General features: G+C 42.7%; 1 protein-coding gene across 8 annotated transcripts in view; it reads right to left on the minus strand.

Moving 5' to 3' along the window:
- The window catches only part of RASAL2 (RAS protein activator like 2), a 187,950-nt gene that overhangs the window by 110,129 nt on the left and 56,374 nt on the right, over positions 1-21,447 (minus strand). For 2 of the 8 annotated variants that reach the window (XM_037404205.1, XM_037404203.1), the window contains exon 1: positions 17,957-18,863. The exons of 4 other annotated variants lie outside the window; for them this stretch is intronic. In XM_037404205.1, the coding sequence (XP_037260102.1) occupies positions 17,957-18,551 (595 nt within the window). In that variant the 5' untranslated portion in view covers positions 18,552-18,863. Of the gene's footprint in view, positions 1-17,956; positions 18,865-21,447 lie in introns of those variants that run through there. 2 more of the 8 variants (XM_037404206.1, XM_037404204.1) reach the window with 2 other exon arrangements.

Genomic DNA, 21,447 nt, shown 5'->3' on the forward strand with positions numbered 1-21,447 from the left:
TTTCAGCACATACTCTGTGTGGTAACGCAGAGACTCACATGCTACAGAGAAAACAGGCCGCTCTTAGGGTTGATTAATTCTCCTCCGAAGCAAAACACACTTAAGAGACTTGACTAGTACACATTATAGAAATAAAACCAGGAATCCTGCCATTTTATTTCAAATCACAACATGGGCACAACAAAACACAACAACTGTAGGTGTTCTAGGAAGCTTCTTGTGGCTACTGTGAGATACAGCATTGCTCACTTGCCCCTCTAAATCACTGTGTGGCACGGCTCCATTTCATTTAAGAGGTACCTACATTTTCGTGGTCAGCAACAGATCTCTCGGCTGAAGTAGGTGTTATTTTAAGTGTAGAAAGCATGAGCAGATCCTTTGGGATGAGAGGCACGCTATTTATGTAGGATGTTATTACAGCGGTAAGTATCTAGTGTGAATTCTTTCTGTTATATTTAATAGCTGCACTCAACAAACTTCATTACACATGCAACGACTAGCCCTCAATCCAGCTGAACCCAGTTGCTCTCCTCTGGCAGCTGCATCCAGCGATAACCATATTCTTGCGTGGAAACCTAATCTTGCATGCGGGTAGGAGGTAACGAAAGCTTAGTCAAACCATCAGATTTCAGAGATCTCAAAAGCTCTCACGCCGACTGGCTACAGCCAAAACGCTACCTGGAAAATCTGTTTTGCACAGATTAAAGCCATAAAAGGCTTAAGTAGGTGAAAATGGTATTTTAGAAGCTGGCAGAAGCCATGACCGGCACCATGACTTTCTCAGATCCCAACGTATTTGGCACCACAACACGAATTCTTCACAAGATCTTTACTTCTTCTAGTACAGGCCAATGTTGCCAATCTAACCTATTAACTTTCCGCTGCTCTCTTTATTGACTGGCAGTGATCAGGCACAGCCTAAAAACTGGTTTTCCATTATCCCAGTAGAGAACCTCATAAGGCACAGACAGATTCACACAAAAAACCTGCTCAGTCAGGTGCAGTTGTCCGGCCCTGTACCCTCACGGAAATACCACTGTGACAATTGTTCTGCTTCTTCTGTGTGTTTCCATTTCCTACATGCCAACCCTGGGTGAAGGAATCTCTTTTAAATTCAGAAGTGAGAAGTCTGAAGCTTTCTGCTGCTCACTGCTGGGTAAGGTTTTGAGGGTTTTTTCCCCTCCTCTGAATGAGGACTGTATGTCTCTTCTCCAAACAGGTAAGGGCACAGCTTTTTTCCACCAGCTGCTGGAAAGCTTTGATGAAATCTGTGGTGGGATGGGAGAAGGGTCGCATTTCTGCTCTTAATTTCTCAACACAGAGAAAACAAGATTAACCTTTAAAGCTCAAGGAGTGAGCATCAATGTTTTGCCTACTATCAAAGATACCAGCCAGATTCTTAAATTTCCTACAGATTTTCAGCATTAAAAATAAAAAAAAAAACACTGTCAGGAGCAATTTTTATGTGGGAAGGGCTAAGCCATCAGAGTAGTGAATATCTAATAGCCAGCCGAGGGCTGTCTACTTTGCAACTTGCAGGCGGCAAAATACAGAATGCTACTGTACAACGAGGCTGGCATCTCCCAGAAGGATGAGCTCTTGCTGCCTCTCCTCTCTGTTGCTGACATCATTCCCACTCCTTCGTTCCTTCACTAGGAGAGATCCGACTTGTTTGTACAAGAGACGGCCAGCAGTGAGCAAGGTACAGCAGGCTTACTCCCCCAGCTGAGCTCCCAGACAGCTCTGCCAATTTAACTTGGTCCCGACTCAGTACATCTGCCCCATACTTGCAACGTCACCACTCTGCTCAGTAGTTTTCACACCACGGCTGAGACTATGGTAAAGATCAGCCAAGATCTCCCCTCTCATTTCCCTCTAACACATGCAATTCAAAAACTAAACCTTTCCCAAGACCTGTGCTAACACATTTACCACCCTCAGCCCCTAATATTTGCTAAAAGGGCTCAGTGTTCCCCGGTACCCAAGCGCTCTGCAGAAGCTCAAGAGCACAAATTCAGTTAGGCCACAACCATGCAAGCAGTTTCACCACGACTTGCTTTTCAAAAGGGAAAATCATGGAGTTGTTCCAAAAAAGAAACCACAAGTCTTAAAATCTTACGAGTAGTTTAGCGAGCAGATGCTGAGTGTGCCAACAGTCTCGAGCTTTCTTGCAAAGGTCCTAAAAAATGAAAGCTAAGGAGCTAGCAACAGCAGCAAAAATTAGGCATAAAGCTAAAATTGGCCTGACAGGGTAATTCTGATTAGAAAGCAGAAAGCCGCACCAGTGCACTGTCACCGTGCAGCTTCTTTGAGCAAAAGGTGTGGGAGCTCTTAATAGCAGTTTAACGCTGCCAATTAGCTTGAACACTGCTGAGCTCCTCTAAGCTTCTTACATGCCACATAGCCGATTGCTAAACTTACAAAGGGTAATTGATCCTCACTTCCCTCAGCTGCACCTCTGTCCCTGTTCTCATGGTCTGTACCCAGCCAGGTTTGTGAGAGACGGCGTGAAAAGATGTGTCTATCAGAAGACATCAGCACCTTCTTGAATGGATCAGTGCCAGCGGCCTCAAATCATGCAGTCACCCACGCACTTCGTAGTTCGACAAGTGGAACCAGAAAACACGAGCCAGTCAAGGTGGGGACCTTACAAAACATGCAGGTGTGCTTCATGCTCAGCCCAGCCCTCCCATGCGCGCCTGCAAACAAGCAGCTCATTGTGCAGCCTTGTAAATTGCATGACATCACCAGAACAGAAGCTGCTATCTGTGTAAAAACACAATTTGGTTCCCAGGATACCTAAGATTTCAAATAATCCACAGTTGCTCAAAGCCATCACTGTGACCCTTCCTACCATACTAAGCAGGTTTTCCTTCCTTCTTATTCAGTTCTCGTTCCCTGCCCTGCTCAGGACCACTCATCTTTGCTCCTGAATATTAAGTACATTTTTCTCTCACAGTTAAATTCCCACTTGGCCTACAAAACACTTTGGAATCTCCAAACAGAAATGGTTATTACAAACCTGCAGAGAGGATTATAAAAGATTACATGTCCCTATTACATAGCTGCCAAGTTCTGAGAAGATTCTCAAGTGACTCTTCTCCCCAAAGCAAGGAGAGGCTTTCGTGAGAGGTTCAGGAAGCAGAAAATAGAGAATAGCAAAAAAGTTAATTATTCGTGGGAGAAAATAAATCTGCAGTCTTTCCTCTTAATTTATGCATGGTCCTTTTCTTACCCAGCACTATACCCTTTCCCCTATTCTTTTCTCCATAGTGCTCGCTCTCACCATCCCCTAATCTCCATCTTACAGCCTCTTCAGCACCAGGCACCCAGACTAGGCTGTTCCCTCTTCATCCTTTGCAGCAGTGCAGGAAGAAGACAAGAGGGAAAGCATCCTGAACTTAAAAAGGACCTTGGCCCAAGGCAGCTGTGACAAAACCAAAACAATTTAAGACCAAACACTGCTTAGTCCCTGCACATTTTTTGGGTGCGCAAAAAAAATGTACTAGTGTACTTGCAGTCAAAGCTAAACACGTGTACCACAAGCAGCACACAGAGCTGCTTGGCAAAAGCACCACTACCGAAAGTTCACAGACAGCTTTACCCCCCTCCCTTGCCAACAAGGCATCAACCAGCTGACATTCATCTGTCACAGACCAGTTTCAAGTGAGCAAGACCCTTTTGCCTTCGTCTGCCAAGGAGGGAGGTATGGGAAGAGCAAAGGCAGAGAAGCATTTCTGCTGAGACAAGAAGCCGCCACAGGAACAGCCAAGGTGATGAGATAGTGACCACAACAAGTTCAAGATGAACAACTGAAAAACAAAACCACCATCTTTCAGGCTTTCACATGCAGTTTGGATTACATCATGCAGGCTATTTCTTTCAGACATTGTTATCTTTGGTTTTCCTTCAAGAAAACCAATATATTCATTGTTACCGATCTGAACAATCTCAGCCCATAAACTTGAATTTCTCAGAGCAAGGGCAGGATTGCTGAATCCCTCCTCCCTACTTCTACAGAAACACCGTCTCTGTGGTTTCAAAAAACGAACCCTCTCGGTGTGTGGTGGTTTTCATGACGAGAGAGAAGAATAAAGGAAAAATAAAGAACAAAAAAATAACAAAGCTCTCGGGTGATACTCTCCCCTACCTAGGGGTTTTAAATGCTTGGTCACCCTGCCATCGCTGCACAGCCTGTTGCTGCCGTACTCTGTCAGCTCTTTTCAGCTTGAACATTTCTCGAAGCCTGAGTGTGCACACAAGCTATTAAGTGCTTCTTTTGGCTTTTCTTTTGTTTTGCTTCAACAAACTTTTGGGGAAAGAGAATACAGGACTTGTGACCACTGCTGTTGTCTTAGACAAGTTTATTTCCCTTGTTGAAGAGTTCACAGGCCACTAAAATCTACTAAATCTACTGCAACGATGTGCTTTTTGGTTTTTGCATATTATCCAGGCCATCCAGGCATATAGACTAAACTTAGTTTTCTTATTTTAACCACTTAAAACAAATGACTTAGTAAGCGACCACCTCAAGGGATTCAAATATAATGTAAAAGAAGCCCTCCAGTACTCCCCATGCTATTGAAAAAGACCCACGCTCCTTCCTTCTGGCATTTTTAAAATGTTTTCAGAAGAACCTGGAACCAGCTATTACACACCATTTCGTTGATTAGACCTACTTAAAAACAAAACCCCATACAAAAGCACCAGAACACTCCTCATTCCATTTTTCTCCCTAATGTCTGAAAAGTCTTCATACATCTCAGTAATGCAATGCTAATATACAAGGGACTGGATATTTTTTCATCCTTTAAAGGTAGTTCAGACACAAAACTTTAGAGGAAGGAGACCAGAGCTTACATAATTGCAGTGGGGATTCTTAGCCATATTTAGATTTATGCAAAGAGGTGTCTTATTGCAAATAATCTGAATTCTACATTTAATCCAGTACAGCAAGGTAATGACCTGTAATACCTCTTATATCAGCTCTACTCTTTAACCTTTAGCTAAAGGTTATATGAGGTTAGCTTCCCTTTGTAATTTAACCCAGCTATTGTACCTGGTCTTAGGGAGGGAAAGCTGGCTTTAGGAGAAAAATCCACTTTGGGTAAGTGTAAGGAGGTCACCACCAATGTGGTCAAGGCAGGACACCGAGTCGCTGGCTCACAGCAAGGTTCAGGAGCCTTCCAGCTCACAGCTCTTTGCTCTCCTTATTGCTACATGATGTCAGTATTTGCAAATTGAAGTTCAATTTTGTTCTGAAATCTCTGAATACAGCAGGTGATTTCTTTCTTCTTGCTTACTCTATATGGTGTTGAGGGAAACTGTGAAAGAAAGAGGCAACGTGGGAAGAAATAACAGTGCCAGAGCAGAGAAATTGCAAGTGCTAAGCTAACACTGTGTCAGGGGAAATACATTCTCGTAGGCCAGCTCGGTTTGGACACCTTAGCCATGCCGCGATCAAGGCTCCCGAGATACCACCAAAACAGGCGGAACAGGTTTACTATGCTTTTGGCAAACCCAGGTAAGCATGATTAATGTATCCTTTGATGAAGGGCTAGCTAATTAAAAGGATCGGTAGCTAGGGTGCAATATTTCAAGTATTCTTCAACTGGGTTTTCCCTCTACTTAATATGTTTCCTTCTCTCTGCAGTCGGCTCAGCTATGAAGAATAAAGGCAACCTCACATCCTCAGCCCAAACACCCAAAAGCCCCCACCTACTTAGTACTCCCTCCTTACTCCTGCTGTGTTAACCGAGACCTGCAAAATACAAAGCTTGTGAGGACAAACCCTTTTGTTATACACTATGCTGCTTTTTAGCTGACTTATCTGATGCTCAGTGGTAATGCCACAAATCCCCGAAGCGCAAACATACACTTGTTCCCAATGTCTTCCCTGCCATGTGTTTTGCAAACTCACACCATGAAGCCCCCCCAGCAAATCCAAACCCCCTTCTATCAATCAGAAGGGTAAAGCCACAAGTGCTCATCTCCAAAATCCTAGAAGGAGAACAAACGAACCCAACAAGGATAAATAACCAGTGGGGAGAAAACGTCTTTCCTACAGCAATGCTAAACAGAAATGTATAGGTCACAACCTTGCACAAACAGGACTGATAACATCTAATTAGCAGTCCTGCTGCGCAACTGCATTTTGTAACAATAAATCCAACCAGGTCTGGAGGAGAGGGAGAAAGGAATCTTTATATAAATATAGTAATTTTCATCCAGTTTGAAGAGATTTGCTTTATGTTACTGTTCCGTGGGGTTCCCCCCCAGTAGGAATAATCAACCCACACAAGTGATTCTATGAGTTATTACTGAAATTAATTTCACTCCCATTGGGAAACAATTTACAAGGGGAGCACAGATTTTTATTAATTAATTTACTTTTAAATCGAAATACTAAGAATTCTGTTTGCTGCCAGAAGATGGGTGGAGAAGGTAAGGAAAGTTCACATACCCAAGAGACTTATTAACTAGAACCAACTTGGACAATACATTTGAGAAGCATTTCCTTCCAGCTACTGTAGATAGCTGTCCTTAACATGCCTTTACTTAAGCAGCCAATTTTCCACCACTGAGTACAATGAGATTTCAAAACACACACGAAACCAGAGTATAAACAGACACAAACAACCACTTGGTGATATAACAAAAGAAAATACAGGGCGAAAAAATCGAGCTTCTCTATTTTCTGCCCATTACAAAGTATCTTGGCATTGGAAACATATTCCACTCCACACACATGCACCTTTTTTTTTTTTTTTTTTTTTAAGTGACAACATTGTCACAAAATACCCTGCTTAGCTGTCTTTGCAATGGTGTTCTTGAACAAAAATTAATTCTGGGGGTTGAGGGATAAATTCCACCCAATATTATCGTACAGGGAATCGCATTTCAGATAAAACAAGCAGCAGTTGATAAAGCATGAATGAGGCTCAGCAGCAAAGACAGCAGGAGGGAGTGGTGAATCAGGCAGAGCTAGTCCACACTAGCAGTACAAAGCAAGAACATCTAAAATTCGTATGAAGACCTTGTCACAGACAGCAGGAATGACAAACAGATGAGAGGCAGCACCAAAGAGTGAAAGATTAAGGAACAACACCCTTTCTCCAGAGTTTTAGCTTGGTAAAAGACAGGCGGTGCTGCTTCCACATCGTTAAGAGCTGGATGGTACCCTACCCCCAAACCCCTGACGGATGTCAAACTTATTTTGGTACATCTCTGGCGATAAAAGCCACGCATGGCATCTTGTTCATTTCCTCCTTACCACTTAGTCTGCCAAAACTTTAAGCTCTGCCTTCCTTGCCACTTCTACAAGCCAGTACTATTTATTCTGCTCTCAGTGACTAATGATGATCATGCACATCCCTTGCCTTTGTAAAAGCCTCTTTTAACAATGGTACAAGAACTGAAAATGGTTATCTTGGTACCTGGAACTAGTTTTGCTAGCCCTGAAGCAATCAGACACGATGATGAAAAGAAAAGGAGGGGGGGGGGGGGGTGTGTTATAAATTTTTCTTTTCCAAACTGTCATGTGATTAAAATCCATTAAAATGCAAACAGGCTTGAATTTTATTTTATCCATCAGTGGCCACACTTCACTGTCCCTGGGCTACGACTGTCTCTTTGTGAATTCTCTGCACATAGAGGAGTCAAGCTCTAGGTTTCGGAGCGATCAATCTAGTAAACCTTGCTAAATATATATGTGTGTGTAAATTTTATAATGACCTCCATTTTTCATGTTGATTTACATTGATCATTGAAAAGTACATTCAGGTTCATGTTTGCTCATCTCCGAATAAACAAAGTGAAGGCTGTTGGGTATCCAAAGACAAATTTGAGACATTACAGATGTAGACAAAACCCATCATCACCCTGAAAGCATTTCTCTTTGAAATTATGTAGCCATGCAAAGTTATTCAGAGCAGAGATTGCTATAAGTGTTTTCAATTCAGCCTGGGCCTGCTGGGGGCAGGGAAGGAGTCTGATGAGGCTCTATGCTGTCACTTTTTTCCCTTCCATGTACTCAACAATTCAGAAATATATGACTCAGTACGGATGTTTTTCTTCCCCTTGCATTCTACGGTTTCCATTTCTCAGGACACTTCTCCTTAAGTCCATATGTCTAAGTTCATATATAGCACATCTACCCAGAGTTTTCCCATTAAAATAAATACATCTACATCCATTTGAACATGCGATTCCCCATCAAGCACAACCACCTAAATGAAATACAGTCAGTGCACCAGCTGGGTTCATCCTGCACAGGAATATTTCTTTTCTCATCTGCAGACTCTGTCCCCTTTTTCCTCAGCAGAAAAACAAGCCCGTTTCAGGGACATACAAGTCTGGAGTTATAAATTATAGTTTCCACAGTAACAGTAGGAAGGTGTCAGAAGTCTGGGCACATATGCTGCACAGCACGGCTAGGCTGTTGTAGAGCTAGCATCCACCAAATTGAAGATGCTACATATGCACACAATAAGTTGTTTTGGTTGCTGCACAAACACAAATTTCTCAATTAGTACGTTTGGGCCATTCATGTCTTATGTTAAAGCAACTCAAAACTCCAGCTCTACACATATGACTCCCCTCAGACAAACCCAGTGGCATTTTATAATTACATTTAAGGGCCCACGCTTCTTTTTATAGACATGTAGCATTCACAGAAAGCTCAGAAGAAACTCCACAATGAAGAAGGAAAAACATATTTCCTGGAAAGAAGTTCTCCCCTTTTGCAGCTATTAGAGTATATCTAAGCAGGAGCTAACGATCCATCATTGGGCAGGTTTTGTGGCAAAGTGCATTGAGCTCGCTGCCGCTGGGGATAAGCCATCTAAGAACTACCTTGTTAGCACAGCTAAAACAGTGGCTGCTGCACCCACATCTCTGTATGTGGAAGGGAAGGGAAAAAAGAAGGAAAAAAAAAATCACCAGCAGTGCAGTGTCAGACATGGGTGAGCCTAAGAGCTAGGCCAGCCTGGGAACAGCACAGGGAGCGCCTGGTTATCATCAGTGCGGGGCTGCCCAACCCTGCCGTGTGCTCACCAGCATCCAACGCGCGTGCCCAAGGGCACCAGCCTGATTTTGGACACATAGAGGATTTGCGTCTGCAGGACCAAGACAAGGAAAACTTTGTACCATCCCTTACTGACATACGTCGGCTTGCTCTTTCCCTATTGTTCATTACGTACACTGCTACTCCACTGACTTTTCTGAAGTACCAGCGTGACTAGCTGAGCTGTTTCCTTGAGATTATGTATTAACAGCAAAAGATATATAAACCTCTTAATGCCTAACCCCACAAAGTCACAAGGGCCTCACCTCCCACCTGATAAAGTATTCAACTTTCCTAGGTGCCCCGTGCTTTCTACAAGTCTGGATTAAAAGGCTTTTACCGACATAGGTCATCACCAACATTGAGACATCATAAATAAGAGTCAGATCTTCATGACAGTTACACATGCGAGTGGGGGTGGAAGTCACAGTCAGGAATCATGAAATCCAACCTCAAGACATGATTCAGCTCTGCTGCAGCAGACTCTGAATGATTATCCCTTCCTCTCCCATTCCTTTTCAAAACATCATCCTATTTTCAGTAAGAAGTCTCGGTATCATTTAGTACCACCTCAGTAAAGGAAAGGACTTTCATTTCAAGGCATCGGTAGCTTGAACTATACTCGTTTTATCAAGCTACAGGAGGGCTGACAGGAAACCTACCGCCAACCACACTGCAGCCAGACGCCTGCCCTTGCTCAGCACCACACACTCAGCAGCCCCAGCCTGAAAATGCTAGCGTCTTAGCATATTAAGCATGCAAGCCTTCATTGCTTTATAAAGCTCGCAGAGGAACTGGTTACTAAGGCAGGCTATTTATACAGGACACAGCCTATATACTTGATCAGTAACATAAAAAAAAAAAGCGTTGCTTGAGTGAAGATGACTGTAGGCAACTGGGACCTATTCAGACCTGGGTATTCACCTTCTTCCCCTCACATGCAGCTCATGCAGTGGCACTACCTGGAGCAGTGTTGTTGACAAAGCCTCTTCTCATGTACAAGTGTAGCCAGAGCTAACAGCAGTGCTGAGGTAGATGGAGACACACCGCAAGAATTTGAAGTTTGGCAGATTTTTTGGTAGCAATTTATCAAAACTGCTTGCCAAGGCATCTGTGTTACTAAATGACTGTTGGAGCAAAATTGCTCTTCAGAGTGACATTAAAAGGGCTTTTATTTTTCTATGAAAACGCATTGTAAACTCGTAAGACATAAGTAGAAGAAGATCTACAGTGACACATCTTAGGATGAGTGAGATGCAGCTAGAAGTCTGACCATCCCATCATCACAGAAGTACACAATAATCTCAGAAGATTTAAAGGTTTTACTCGGGAGTAGTCAAGAGTATGGGATGCAAGAAACTACTTCAGCTCCTACAAAACATGCAAAAGCAGCTAAAGTCAGACATAAAATGAACAAGCAGGTCTGCTTACAACTTGCCATTGGACTTGGCAGTGTACTTTTTTGTATTTCGCTTTTTAGAAGGAGAGATTTGTCTGTGGCGAAGGGAGAGGGAGGATGAGGAGAATCAAAGAGCTTTGCAACATAAACAAATCTCAAAAACTAGAATTTGAAAACCATATAAAGACAAGAAACTATTAAACCAACACATGACTGATCCCCTAGGTCTCAAACCTATAGACAGCTTCAATAGCGATGTGTGGTGATAGCTGACAGAAATGCACGCATTTGAGCTGGAGAAGTGTGTTTGCTCACTCCCTGTTCTCACATACCACCGTCAATAACCTGGCTCCTCTCTGCATCAGTTTTTCAGCAATCTGTTTTTGAGAAGGACGCTCCTATACCAAATGCATACATCAAAATGATAAGCACGTTCCCTGCAAGGAATAAGGACAGTGAATGCATGCTCTATAAAACATGAGCTTCTTTGAGAAACTAGCTATTTCAGTAATTTTTTTCTCTACCTTCTCTGTACAAAATATTTTCTAACTTCGCTTGAAAAAGCGGTCCCGTAACTCATAAAAAACGCTTTCGCCCACAGAAGACCAGATGTCTAGCTTCAGTTTTCCTCATAGTAAGAGCAAAACCACTCAGAGGACAGTTGGTTTCAATGCTAACATGTCAAGAGTTTTGTGCTTTAGCCTGTTGTTTACATAAACAGCTTCCTTTAAACAAGTGATGTTTTAAAGGATTATGAAGTATTTATTTCAGAAAAGTTTAAAGAGTCTCTTGAATAACTACCACAGAGAAAGTATCACCACAGAAAGCACAAGGCTAAACAATAATACAAATTAATTAGTTAAAGCAAGCCATCAAGTGACTCTGTAGTAGAGCAATGGTATAAATAAGGACACAGACATAACCTTGTGTGTTTGTTTACTTCTAAAATGCCATTGCTTTGAGTCCTAGATCGCATACTGTTAGCATTACAAATCTATACCATTCATTATTGGGTGAGTGGGGGGTGGGGGGGAAGACCTAAAACCCAAATAATTTGGGTTTGTTATTTCAAGGAAAAAAGCGTCATCGTGCCTAGGAAGTGCTCGATGCATGCAGGCAATTTTCATCTCGGGCCAAGTTCCATTACGGGCAGCATTTGTGGAAATGCAAAACCAGGAAGCTTTGCCTGAAGAAAATTTTACCACGGCAGAACTTACCCTCTCACTGCAGTCTACAAATCCATGAATCTCAAGAATTCAGGTGCCCATTTCCAGTATCGAATAAGCTTAGCAGGGACTGAGCCTTCCAGCACAGCTGAAGCCCTGGGTACAGTTTCCCTTTCTGCACACTGACAGCTGTGTTTTAGGCCTATCTTTAAGAAGAACACAGAATTTTGTGAAAAGTCTAACACAGTTTCTTTCATACTTTCTAAGCCTGGGCTCGCTTACCCCTCAAGGGAAACAGCAGCGAGCAGCTGCCCTCCGGGGCTGGGGGCTGGGTGCCGACGTGCCACAGCCAGCCCCTAGCCCAGCGATATCTCCCACTGCCCCCCCAGGATCCTGCCCTGCTGGGTCTCACAGTGAAGTTTCTCTTCCCAGAGATCCAACAGTCGAAACGTGAAGCTTTGCCAAAGACTCCAGATCCAACTGCTCCAGACATAGCTCCTCCTCTGAAAAGCAACAACTGTTTTTTCCTCCTCCAGCCATTTCCTTCTGACCCTGTCTGGCCTGTTATCAAAGGAAAAGCTTCTCCCACCAAAACCCCAGATCTTTACTTCACCAGGAGCCCTTTCTCCTAATCTCCACACTTTCATTCTTTGGCTGCCTCTAAGAAAACTGCATCTCTTCAAACCCCTATCACCCTGCAAAGAAAATACAGGAGACAAGTCATCTCTAGGACACAATTAAACCCTTTTCAGATTCATTCCCACGCAATAATTTCTCATGATCAAGGTAAATCGCAGGTCATATTCTCGCATGTACCAGCTGTCAGCCTCCTCTGCACAAGCAGCATGAAGTCCAACATCCCAACCGTCCCACGGATACGGACCACAAAAACAACAAAAAGCAACCTGGAATGCAAGACACTGCCATTCACTTGTATGATTTCACGAGTCAGAAAATAGCTCTTACAAATATAAATGTCCTCATTCATCCCATTGAATGTTAATTTTTGGATTCAGAATGGTCTGTGGATTAAAGACACGAAAATCAACAGGCAAGACTAAAATGAGCACAACTACCTGCTTAGACACACCATTCATTAAGTGTAATTAAAACCAGATAAGCATAATTTTATTAGCTTCAGATATTACGGCTAATTATTTTAAGTTGTGTTCAGAAACATTCAGCTGAGCAGTATTAACCTATTGCTCACATTAAATGTTACAGTGCTTGGGATGAACCAGGCATGGCTCCCCAGCAAGGGAAATCCTCTGGGGTGCAGGGTGGTGGTGGGGTGTTCAAGTGCTACTCAAAGCTGCCAAATGCCAGAAACGCTCCCCTGGCCATTCCCACCCCCCTGTAACTGTCAATATACCACCTAACACAGTATTTACTCCCACAAAGCCACACTACAGATTAAAAAAAACAAACCAAAAACAACAGACCGATACTGGACCGCAACATGTTATTTTCATAGTTATGACTCTGTAACAACAACAGTCATTTTAATGCATTGTAGGGATTAGGTATAAGCAGCTATCTTGTATCTGTTCTCACAATTAAAAGTGAATGAGTTTTCACATTAAGACTACATCTTGCAACAAAACACAGGGGATTGTAGCAGGAGGCAAATAAATTGACATTTGCACAGCACTTCAGCAAACACATGAATTACAGAGTAATGTAATTACTCGACTGTGTAAAAGTCCCCTAATAAAAACCCCACCAAAAATCAACGACTGAAGAGCAAAAGAGATTTGGGAGTGTAGGAACATGAGTCAGTAGAAGGGCTTCTAAAATGAGAAATTGGTTTTTAAAATATGAAAAGAGAAAAGCTGCTCCAATGAGTAATAAATACTAAATTCCCAACTCAGACAGGAAGAAACAGTTTTGTATTTTGGGAATCACTGAAAGAAACTGAATGTGGTACTGCCTTGGCTTTAGTTAGAGTTATAGATGTGAAAAAACAAACCTCTAAGTAAGTTTATATGGAAAGACATAAGAAATAGAATGTAATTAATCTATACTGTAAAGATAATAAAAAGAGTATATAGTTTAAATACTTCAGTCAATTATTAAAAAAACAAAATTAATTCCAGAAAAGCAAGGATATAAAATATTCTCTCTGACTCTAGGCACAAAAATAAAATGAATTAAAGTATTAAATCAAACTTAAAAGACTGAAGAGACATATCTTTACCCAGGTGAAGAAAGAAAAGGAAAGAATTCTAAAGAAATGTCTTTTATGATAAAAGTTGTAAAAGAGAAAGACCGTGAAAGCTAAAAGTACACTCAAGTGAAAGAGGTGAGTGTTTACCCTCTCCCCACCCCAAACCAAAAGAGAGATACCCAGGGAAGATATAGGTAATTGATTCTACTGAATTATTTTGTCATCAATCTACAATTAAACACTGCCCTGAGACCCAGATAAGAAGGAACAGTGAAATAAACGTTACCTGAGAACTCTCTCACAAATCCATTCTCAACAGTGGTTAAAGGGTCACTGGAAATAGTCAGAAATAATCCAAAAGGCGCAGCAGCTCACCTGCAACCTTGGATCCAAGGCTTTGTCTGTACAGCCCCTTCCTTACCTTGTTTCTACCAAAATCATAGTATGTTCACAATCAACATGTTTATCAGAATAACACTTCTCCTTCCTCCAGCCAATACATTTACTAGAAATTGAAATGTTCTCAGATTTCTTAACTTACAAATAATAACTTCATACTGAGTATATATCTTTTTACTTTCAGGCTTTGCATGTGCTAATGCAAATTCTGGTTCAAAATGCCAGGCTCTAGAAGCTGTCAGAAGTCAGCACATAAGCCCCAAAAGCTCTTCATTCCCACCCGGACCAGCCCAGGCTTCTCCGGTGGAGACCCATGGAAAGAGCTCTGCTCTTCCCACTGACTGCCCACTCCATGTCCTCTTTCTCCTAAAACCTGGGCTGTAGCATGTCGCAGAAAGCATGCCACATGCTCCAGGGAGCCTCTGCATCTTGCCAAAGCTCTGGGCAGAGCCAAAGGAGGCAGCTCGCCCAAGGTTCAGCATCCTTTCATCGCCAAAGAGGATGCCTGAGTCCATGCAGCAGGGCTTTCTACAGCCAAGAGCCGATGAAGCAGTGTCTGAACATGCTTCCTAGACTGTGAGACCAAGTGGAAAATATTTATCCTGATATTTTTCCCCCCCCCTTTTCTTTTTAAATCCCACTTCCCTTTTCTCAGGTTGCCAAAAAAACCCCAACTGATCCTCTTCGGGGAGGGTACAGCTCCTTGAAGACAGGAACTGCCCTTTCGCTAGGCTTACAAAGATCAGTAGCAACCTCCACCGATCGCGACACAAACCCCTGCAGACAACTCAGCCTCTGTAATTCTGATGCAGAGATGAAGCCAGAGGCCAGGCAAGTGTTGGAAGGAAGATAATCTTTTAAAAAGCTGATAATATGCAAGTATTTCAGAGGAAAATGGAAATACTTTCAATGAAGTGAGCTTGTGGAAGTAAAGGGCTTGGCCCCTTGCACAGAAGGGAGACAGAGAGCATGCCTCTAGGTTCTCCTGGATAAACTCCAAAGCACGCCTCTCCCACTGGGTATTTAACAACATGGAAAAGGTCCTCTGGGGTTTGGGTTGTAGTGACAAGAACTTCTGTCCAAATAAATGTTTCCTGAGAGACCTCTGATCAAGCTCTTCCAAGCCAAACAGTTTGCATGCTTTGGAGAAACCCCATGCCTCACACCATCTCCTGGCTAGTAAAGTGCCTGAGCACTTCTACCACAGACTTCAGTTGCCTGAGGATTCCCAAACTCTGCCTCTCTTGGAGAGGAAAACAGAATCCTTTTTCCTGGGTTTTTCCCTGAACAGTGGACAGGACTGTAGGCACGGGAAGATACCTTCTGCCTGCCCAAGCACCAAAACTGGTGGTGGAGAGTTAGTGACCCCCCTCCCTAGAACTAAACTTGTGTGGTTGTGGAAGGAGAAAAGATCTGATCGCTTCTGAGCATCTAGACTGTGGTTGAAGAACATGATAGACTAAGCATAGTTCTCTCACTCCTTTTGCCTCCAAGCTATCTCCCTCAGACCTGAGATCTTACCCCTAGGAGCTCACAGGCGGTGCCACTGTTTTATCAGGTCTCAGCCTATAGCACTGTGTGGGGCAGGAGATGCTACACAGCAGCTCCAGCTAATTCTGGCAACAGCAGCTCTTCTTTAAGGAAAAATAAAACCAGCGGTAAGCAATTAGTTGTCCTATGGCTACATACCCCACATAGCAACACGTCTTACAAGGTGAACTAGTTCTCTTAAACCTAAGCTGTTGTCTGCTTGAAGATCAGAGGCTCAGCCATTGAGAAGGCAAAGGCTGAAAAGAAATTCCACAGAGGTGTCCAACCCACCAAAAGCTCTGTGGTCCTTGACAGCAGCCCAAGCAGGACCTGGCCGTTTCAGGTGATTTTGTGGGTGACTGCATCAACCTTGTTTCCCCAAACACCTTCCCAGCTACGACTTCCTCCCTTGGGAGAGTTCTGACTTTTAATCTAGTCTTTCTGTTCTTCTCTCAGTTCCTGAACTGCGACTCTCTCTGCAAAACCAGTTTTGGCAGGCTCAGGCAGAGGTTCGTCTGACCCCAAAGAGCCAAAAAGCTCTGACACTGTCCCAGAACCAACATGAAGTATTTACCAAGTGGTAATAATACAATACAAATACAAATAAAACAATACAAATAACCCTTTTCCTCTGCTTTACTTTTCACGCTACTAAAAGCAAAGCATCCCAGTAATCTAGTCGACTGACAATACTTTGGAATTATGAGAGAATCTTTTGGTATCAAAGCATATCAGAACTGGGGGAGAAGGGAAGCACAGCATGCTCTGCCCTTCACATGATGTGACATTTTGATCCAAAACGCTTATGTCACATAGAATACCCTCCCAATACTGCTTGCTGACGTATATTGGCGGGCAGAAGAGAGCAAACAGAACGTCCCAGTCTGCCATAGCAATTCGGCCTCCCAGGAAGTCTCAACACCAGTGGAAGCCTGCAGCAGAAATTCTTGTCTCCCCTCTAGTCATTCATGTTAGAAATAAAAACCCAAACCAAACAACCCCTTAACAAGAAGCCACCAACAGAAAAAGAAAAGGAAAAAAAAAAAAAAAAAGTAGTTCTATGAGCTCTTTTTCCCCCTATGTATTCCACGCAATTTAACAAGCATCATCAAGCCGAATTCCAACTGCGAAAGCTCTCGGAGAAAACACGAATCAGTGACTGTAGGTACTTAGATTTGAACAGATACCTGAAGCAACGTGACTGCTTCCAGCACCAAACATAAGCTTGTCAGGGACATTCCACTGTGACTGAAAGACTGAAACCCCTGCAGACAGACCATATTATTCTTTCACTACTACTACTAAACTGAGGGTTTTTGAATAGTGATGACTTGTCCAGCAGTTTCAACTGGATCCAGATGTTACTGAGTTTTTAATACAATTATCTGGAGGACTCTGGAAACTTCTGAGGTTGTGGGAAAAATAAAGGTTTATTTTTTGGTTTTATTACAAATTTAAACTTTGTGGGGTTTTTCAGAGCATCATCAGTTACCCTGTTCAGGCTGGATAGCCCATTAGAAAGTTCCAGGAAAGACCAAGAGAACAGAATGCAAATTTCTCTCCTTTTCCCCCTATTTTTTTTCTGCTTTATGAGTGTTGTTATCAACAAGGTACATTTATGAAATCTCAGACTAGCATCTTGCTGACCTCAGTCCCAGCTGGCTAAACCTTTGCAACACCGCTGTCCTTGGCATCTACAGAGACCAGCCTCTGGTAGTTGGTTTTTATTTTTCCTTAAAGAAAAGCTGCTCTTGCCAGAATTTAACTGGTTGATTACAAAATGGTGAATCTAAATATGAGGAACTAGATCCATTTCGCTGTCTTGAACACTGTTTAACAGACAGCTTGATTTCTCTCTCTTCCTGGTACTTCATTTACAGTAGCAGGCTGCATATCCCAGTCAGGGCACTGTAATCCCACGGAGGCTACCATGCCTGCAGGACTGCACCCCCCACACAGGGTGCATCGGAGAGAGAAATGCCACTGCTTCCACCAGACCATGCTTGCTTTAAAGGCAAGTCCGAGTTTTTAATCACACACCCCAAAACATCTCACACCACTTCCTTATCAGGAAAGGCCCTTTTTCAGTCGCTTTTTAAAAAGTCAGATACAATATCAGAGCACTGCCAACGCCATGTTAATAAAACCAAGTTAAAAACCAGTTTAAATAACTATCATATGTCTCCTGTTACACAAACAGAAGTAGAACGAAACAAAAATGAGTTCATTACCTGTACTCAAATCAGTGTCATTATCGTCTGTCTTCCCTTCATTGACTGACTCATTGCCAGGCTCCCCTTTTCGACTCATTATCTTTGAGAAGCCACTTGAGAGAGAGGAGAAAATGCCACGGATGAAGTAGCCCTGCTGTTCAGAGTCCACTGAGCGCACGGCTTGCAGAAATGGCTTTGCATGCCTGTTTCCAACATGTGGCATGGGTTCAGACAGAGAGCGGTTGAAGGGAACACGAAATGGTCTAGTCCTTGCCTGGAAAAGCATCTCTGTTGGGTCTTTGTGGAGATCATCAGCGCTGGTAGCATCCACGCTTGCAGAACTTTTGGCAAGACTTGGATCACTGCATTCCCCTTTCAGCCTGCAGGAGCTCTCTCTTTTGCTTATCTTCCAGGGAAGCCGAGGATGCATCTGCCACCTGTATGCTCCCAGAGGTTTCTCTGGGTCAGAACTCAATTGTTTATTCATCTTCTTGCTTTTCATTTGGTGGTACCAATGATAGCCCTTCAAGGCAGCAGTGCCAGCATCTTGTTCCGACAATGATCTTCTGAAGGTCCTGGGAGAGAGGCTGTGGTGCTTTTTGAAAGAATTCATTTTCCACCCCTTGAATTTCAGCTCTTAACTTACATTCCTTGTTGCTTAATAATCATATAGCCGTAGTCCCTCACCATTTTAAAGCCCCAGTCACTCTGCTCACCACTGTGAACCACAAGCAGAGGTTCTTCCTGAAGATCTTGACCATCAGTCCCAAAACCAGGTCTTTCTACATCTCAGCAAGAAGAATGTGCCCTCACCTACAGCAAGCTGACTTCTAACAGTACATGAAGCCTTGCTAAGCTTGCTGATGCTTCCTGCACTGCCACATTTCTGCACCAAGCTTTCAGGAAATGACTAAAAGAGCCCAGCCATGAAAACCCACAGTGGTGTTCTGCACCAATCACACTTCGCTTTTTTCAGTCTACATTAAAGATTTGGTTAAAAAAAAAAAAAAGAATACGAAAGTACTTCTCTCTAGAGTCACAGCAAAGTCAAAAAAGCGTTAAAAAAATTACAGTACTCAACTGAGAGTCATGCATGTTATGTTCTTCAGTTAAATAGTAAAGTACATAACAACACATATAGTTAAGTATAAAGTAACAAACAACATAAAGATGATTCCTAGAGTTTATATTTACCACAGGTACGTCGTATCACTTAAGAATACCTCAGAGTTGCCTTTTAGAGAGAGGTAAAATGGGCAGAATCATCAGAAACGAATGCTGGAAGCCCCAGAGAGAAAGGCAAACGGGAGGAATGGAGTAAGGAGAAGAAACACTGCAACTTATGTAGGAAGAGTGTAAATACACTGAAGGGAAATAAGTAAAGGGGAGGAGAAAAGGGACAGAGAGGGGTGGGTGGGACATCACCAAACACAGACCAAAGCAAAGGGAGGGTTTTGAGGCACGATCCTCTGGTAAACACAACAGGACAGCACGCAGATTTTCATTTTTCTCCTCCCCCCCCCCCCTTTTTTTTTTTCCTTAAGAACAACATAATGGGGCTTTATTTTTATGAACCTAGTTGGAATAAATGAGATGGAAAAAATAGTCCTATCTGTTTAACCAAGAGGGGAAAAAATAATTCTTGCCTTCTCCACAATTTAAGAAACAGCTGACTATTTTAAAATCTCATAAAGAAAATATCCGCTGGTGAACTCTGATCATGTTTGCCAAGTTTTAGACCAGAACACTTAAATCTCAAGTCTACTCAAATCCCTGAAAATAGGGGGTTTATAATGGAAATGCTGACAGACCTTTGGCAATCAAGTGACAATGAAAGCTACTTCTCTGCTTAAGGAAAACAATAATCTGGCCTGGCAGACCAATAAAGCTTAACTGACCTACTGTGGGATCTGCCTTTAAGCTAGGCTGCATTTGTCAGCCAGAGTACATTCCTGACAAATGCAGATGCAAAAACTTCCTTACCTACGTGTATGCATGGAATAGGGTGTCACTGCTCCCCAGAACAGGCATGAAGTTACCCAAAGACTTCCATCACATCAAGAAGTAATTTCTCTATTCAGCAGCAAGTTACATTTTACAATTAGAAGCAAAAGAAGTGACTATCTAAAATCACCATGTTCAAGAAGTCACAAAAAATAACCTCAGAAGCAAAAACAGCTCAGACATCGCAATACAAATTCTGTATCAAAAATAATGATGCTGACTTTTGTGCTTTGTAGAAAGTCATGCTGCTCAGAGCACGAGTCTTAAATGACAAAATACACTTAAACAAGAACACTGCTACAATTCCCATCCAGAGCAACGATCTCAAGGAAGCACAAGGAGCAGTGAATACATACAGAGATACAAGTACTCCCATCGCAAAAATGAGACAGAGAATTCACCAGGAAAAAGTTAGCTGGCTCTTCTGTTTCTTGATCCCAGGGGACTTGCATGGGTTGAGTTCTTGTAAGTAATTACTGACTTGCCTCTCATACGCTGCTGGCAGCTTTTCTCCTTCTCGATCCTTTTCACAAAGCAGAGGCCTGGGAGTCCTAGTTTCTGAAGGCTGAAGCAAACACAGCATCGAGGACACCAACTTTAACTGGGTCTACCGCTACTAGGTCACCCACCCCTTTCAGCAGTGGGTCCTCGTTTTCCATGTTAAGCCTTTTACTACTAATGTGGCAGCAGTGCTTTGAACAAATGCTTTGAATTAGCCAGTCTGGTGAAGCAGGCTTTGTGGAACTTCAGAAGTAAGTATGAGTAAATACAACAGATGACAATGTGGTTCACTCTAATGGCACAAGCCATAATCAAGCAGAGAAAACTGAGAATGTGAGGCAGGTTTCTGGTCAGCTCTCTAAGCCTTGCTTGTACAAATTTCCACTAGCACATCTACATCTACTTTTGATTTAGGAGCACAGAAGGGCAGGAGAGGACAGAAAATGGACAGACAGTCTGTTCAGCTCAGCAAAAGTCCTCCTGGGATTTGCTTGTTATAGGCTTCTAGCACACTTTCGAACTCCTGTTGAAATGTAACAACCAAGCTGAGCACCCATACAAACCATGTTCTGAAACAGCGTTTTGAAAGCACTTATCTGCTGTATCAGCAGACTCAGTATGATCAACAGGAATAGCTCAACTCTGATAATATGACACCAGCTGCGTCAACATTATTCTGAATCCGGGATTTATTTAGCACAACCGCACTTTGGACAGAACAAAACTTCAGGTGAGACGCTGTCTTTGCATGAGCACAGAGGTGAGCACCAGGCCTGCTACTATCCTTGTTCTTTTTCACTGCCATCCTGTGGACACCTGGCTGTATGGAAAGATCATTTCATCTCCTTCCCAATACAGCCTGCATGACACCAATTACTGACTTACACAGACCACCCATTTCAGCAAGGGAACGCACAGAAAGATTAACCATGTCTCAAGTTACAGCATGAAGCGAGGTGCAAAACCAGTTACGGGTTAACTTCTACTCAAAAATATTTTTATTG

Source organism: Falco rusticolus, chromosome 11, assembly GCF_015220075.1.
Source record: "Falco rusticolus isolate bFalRus1 chromosome 11, bFalRus1.pri, whole genome shotgun sequence".
Taxonomy (NCBI): Eukaryota; Metazoa; Chordata; class Aves; order Falconiformes; family Falconidae; genus Falco; species Falco rusticolus.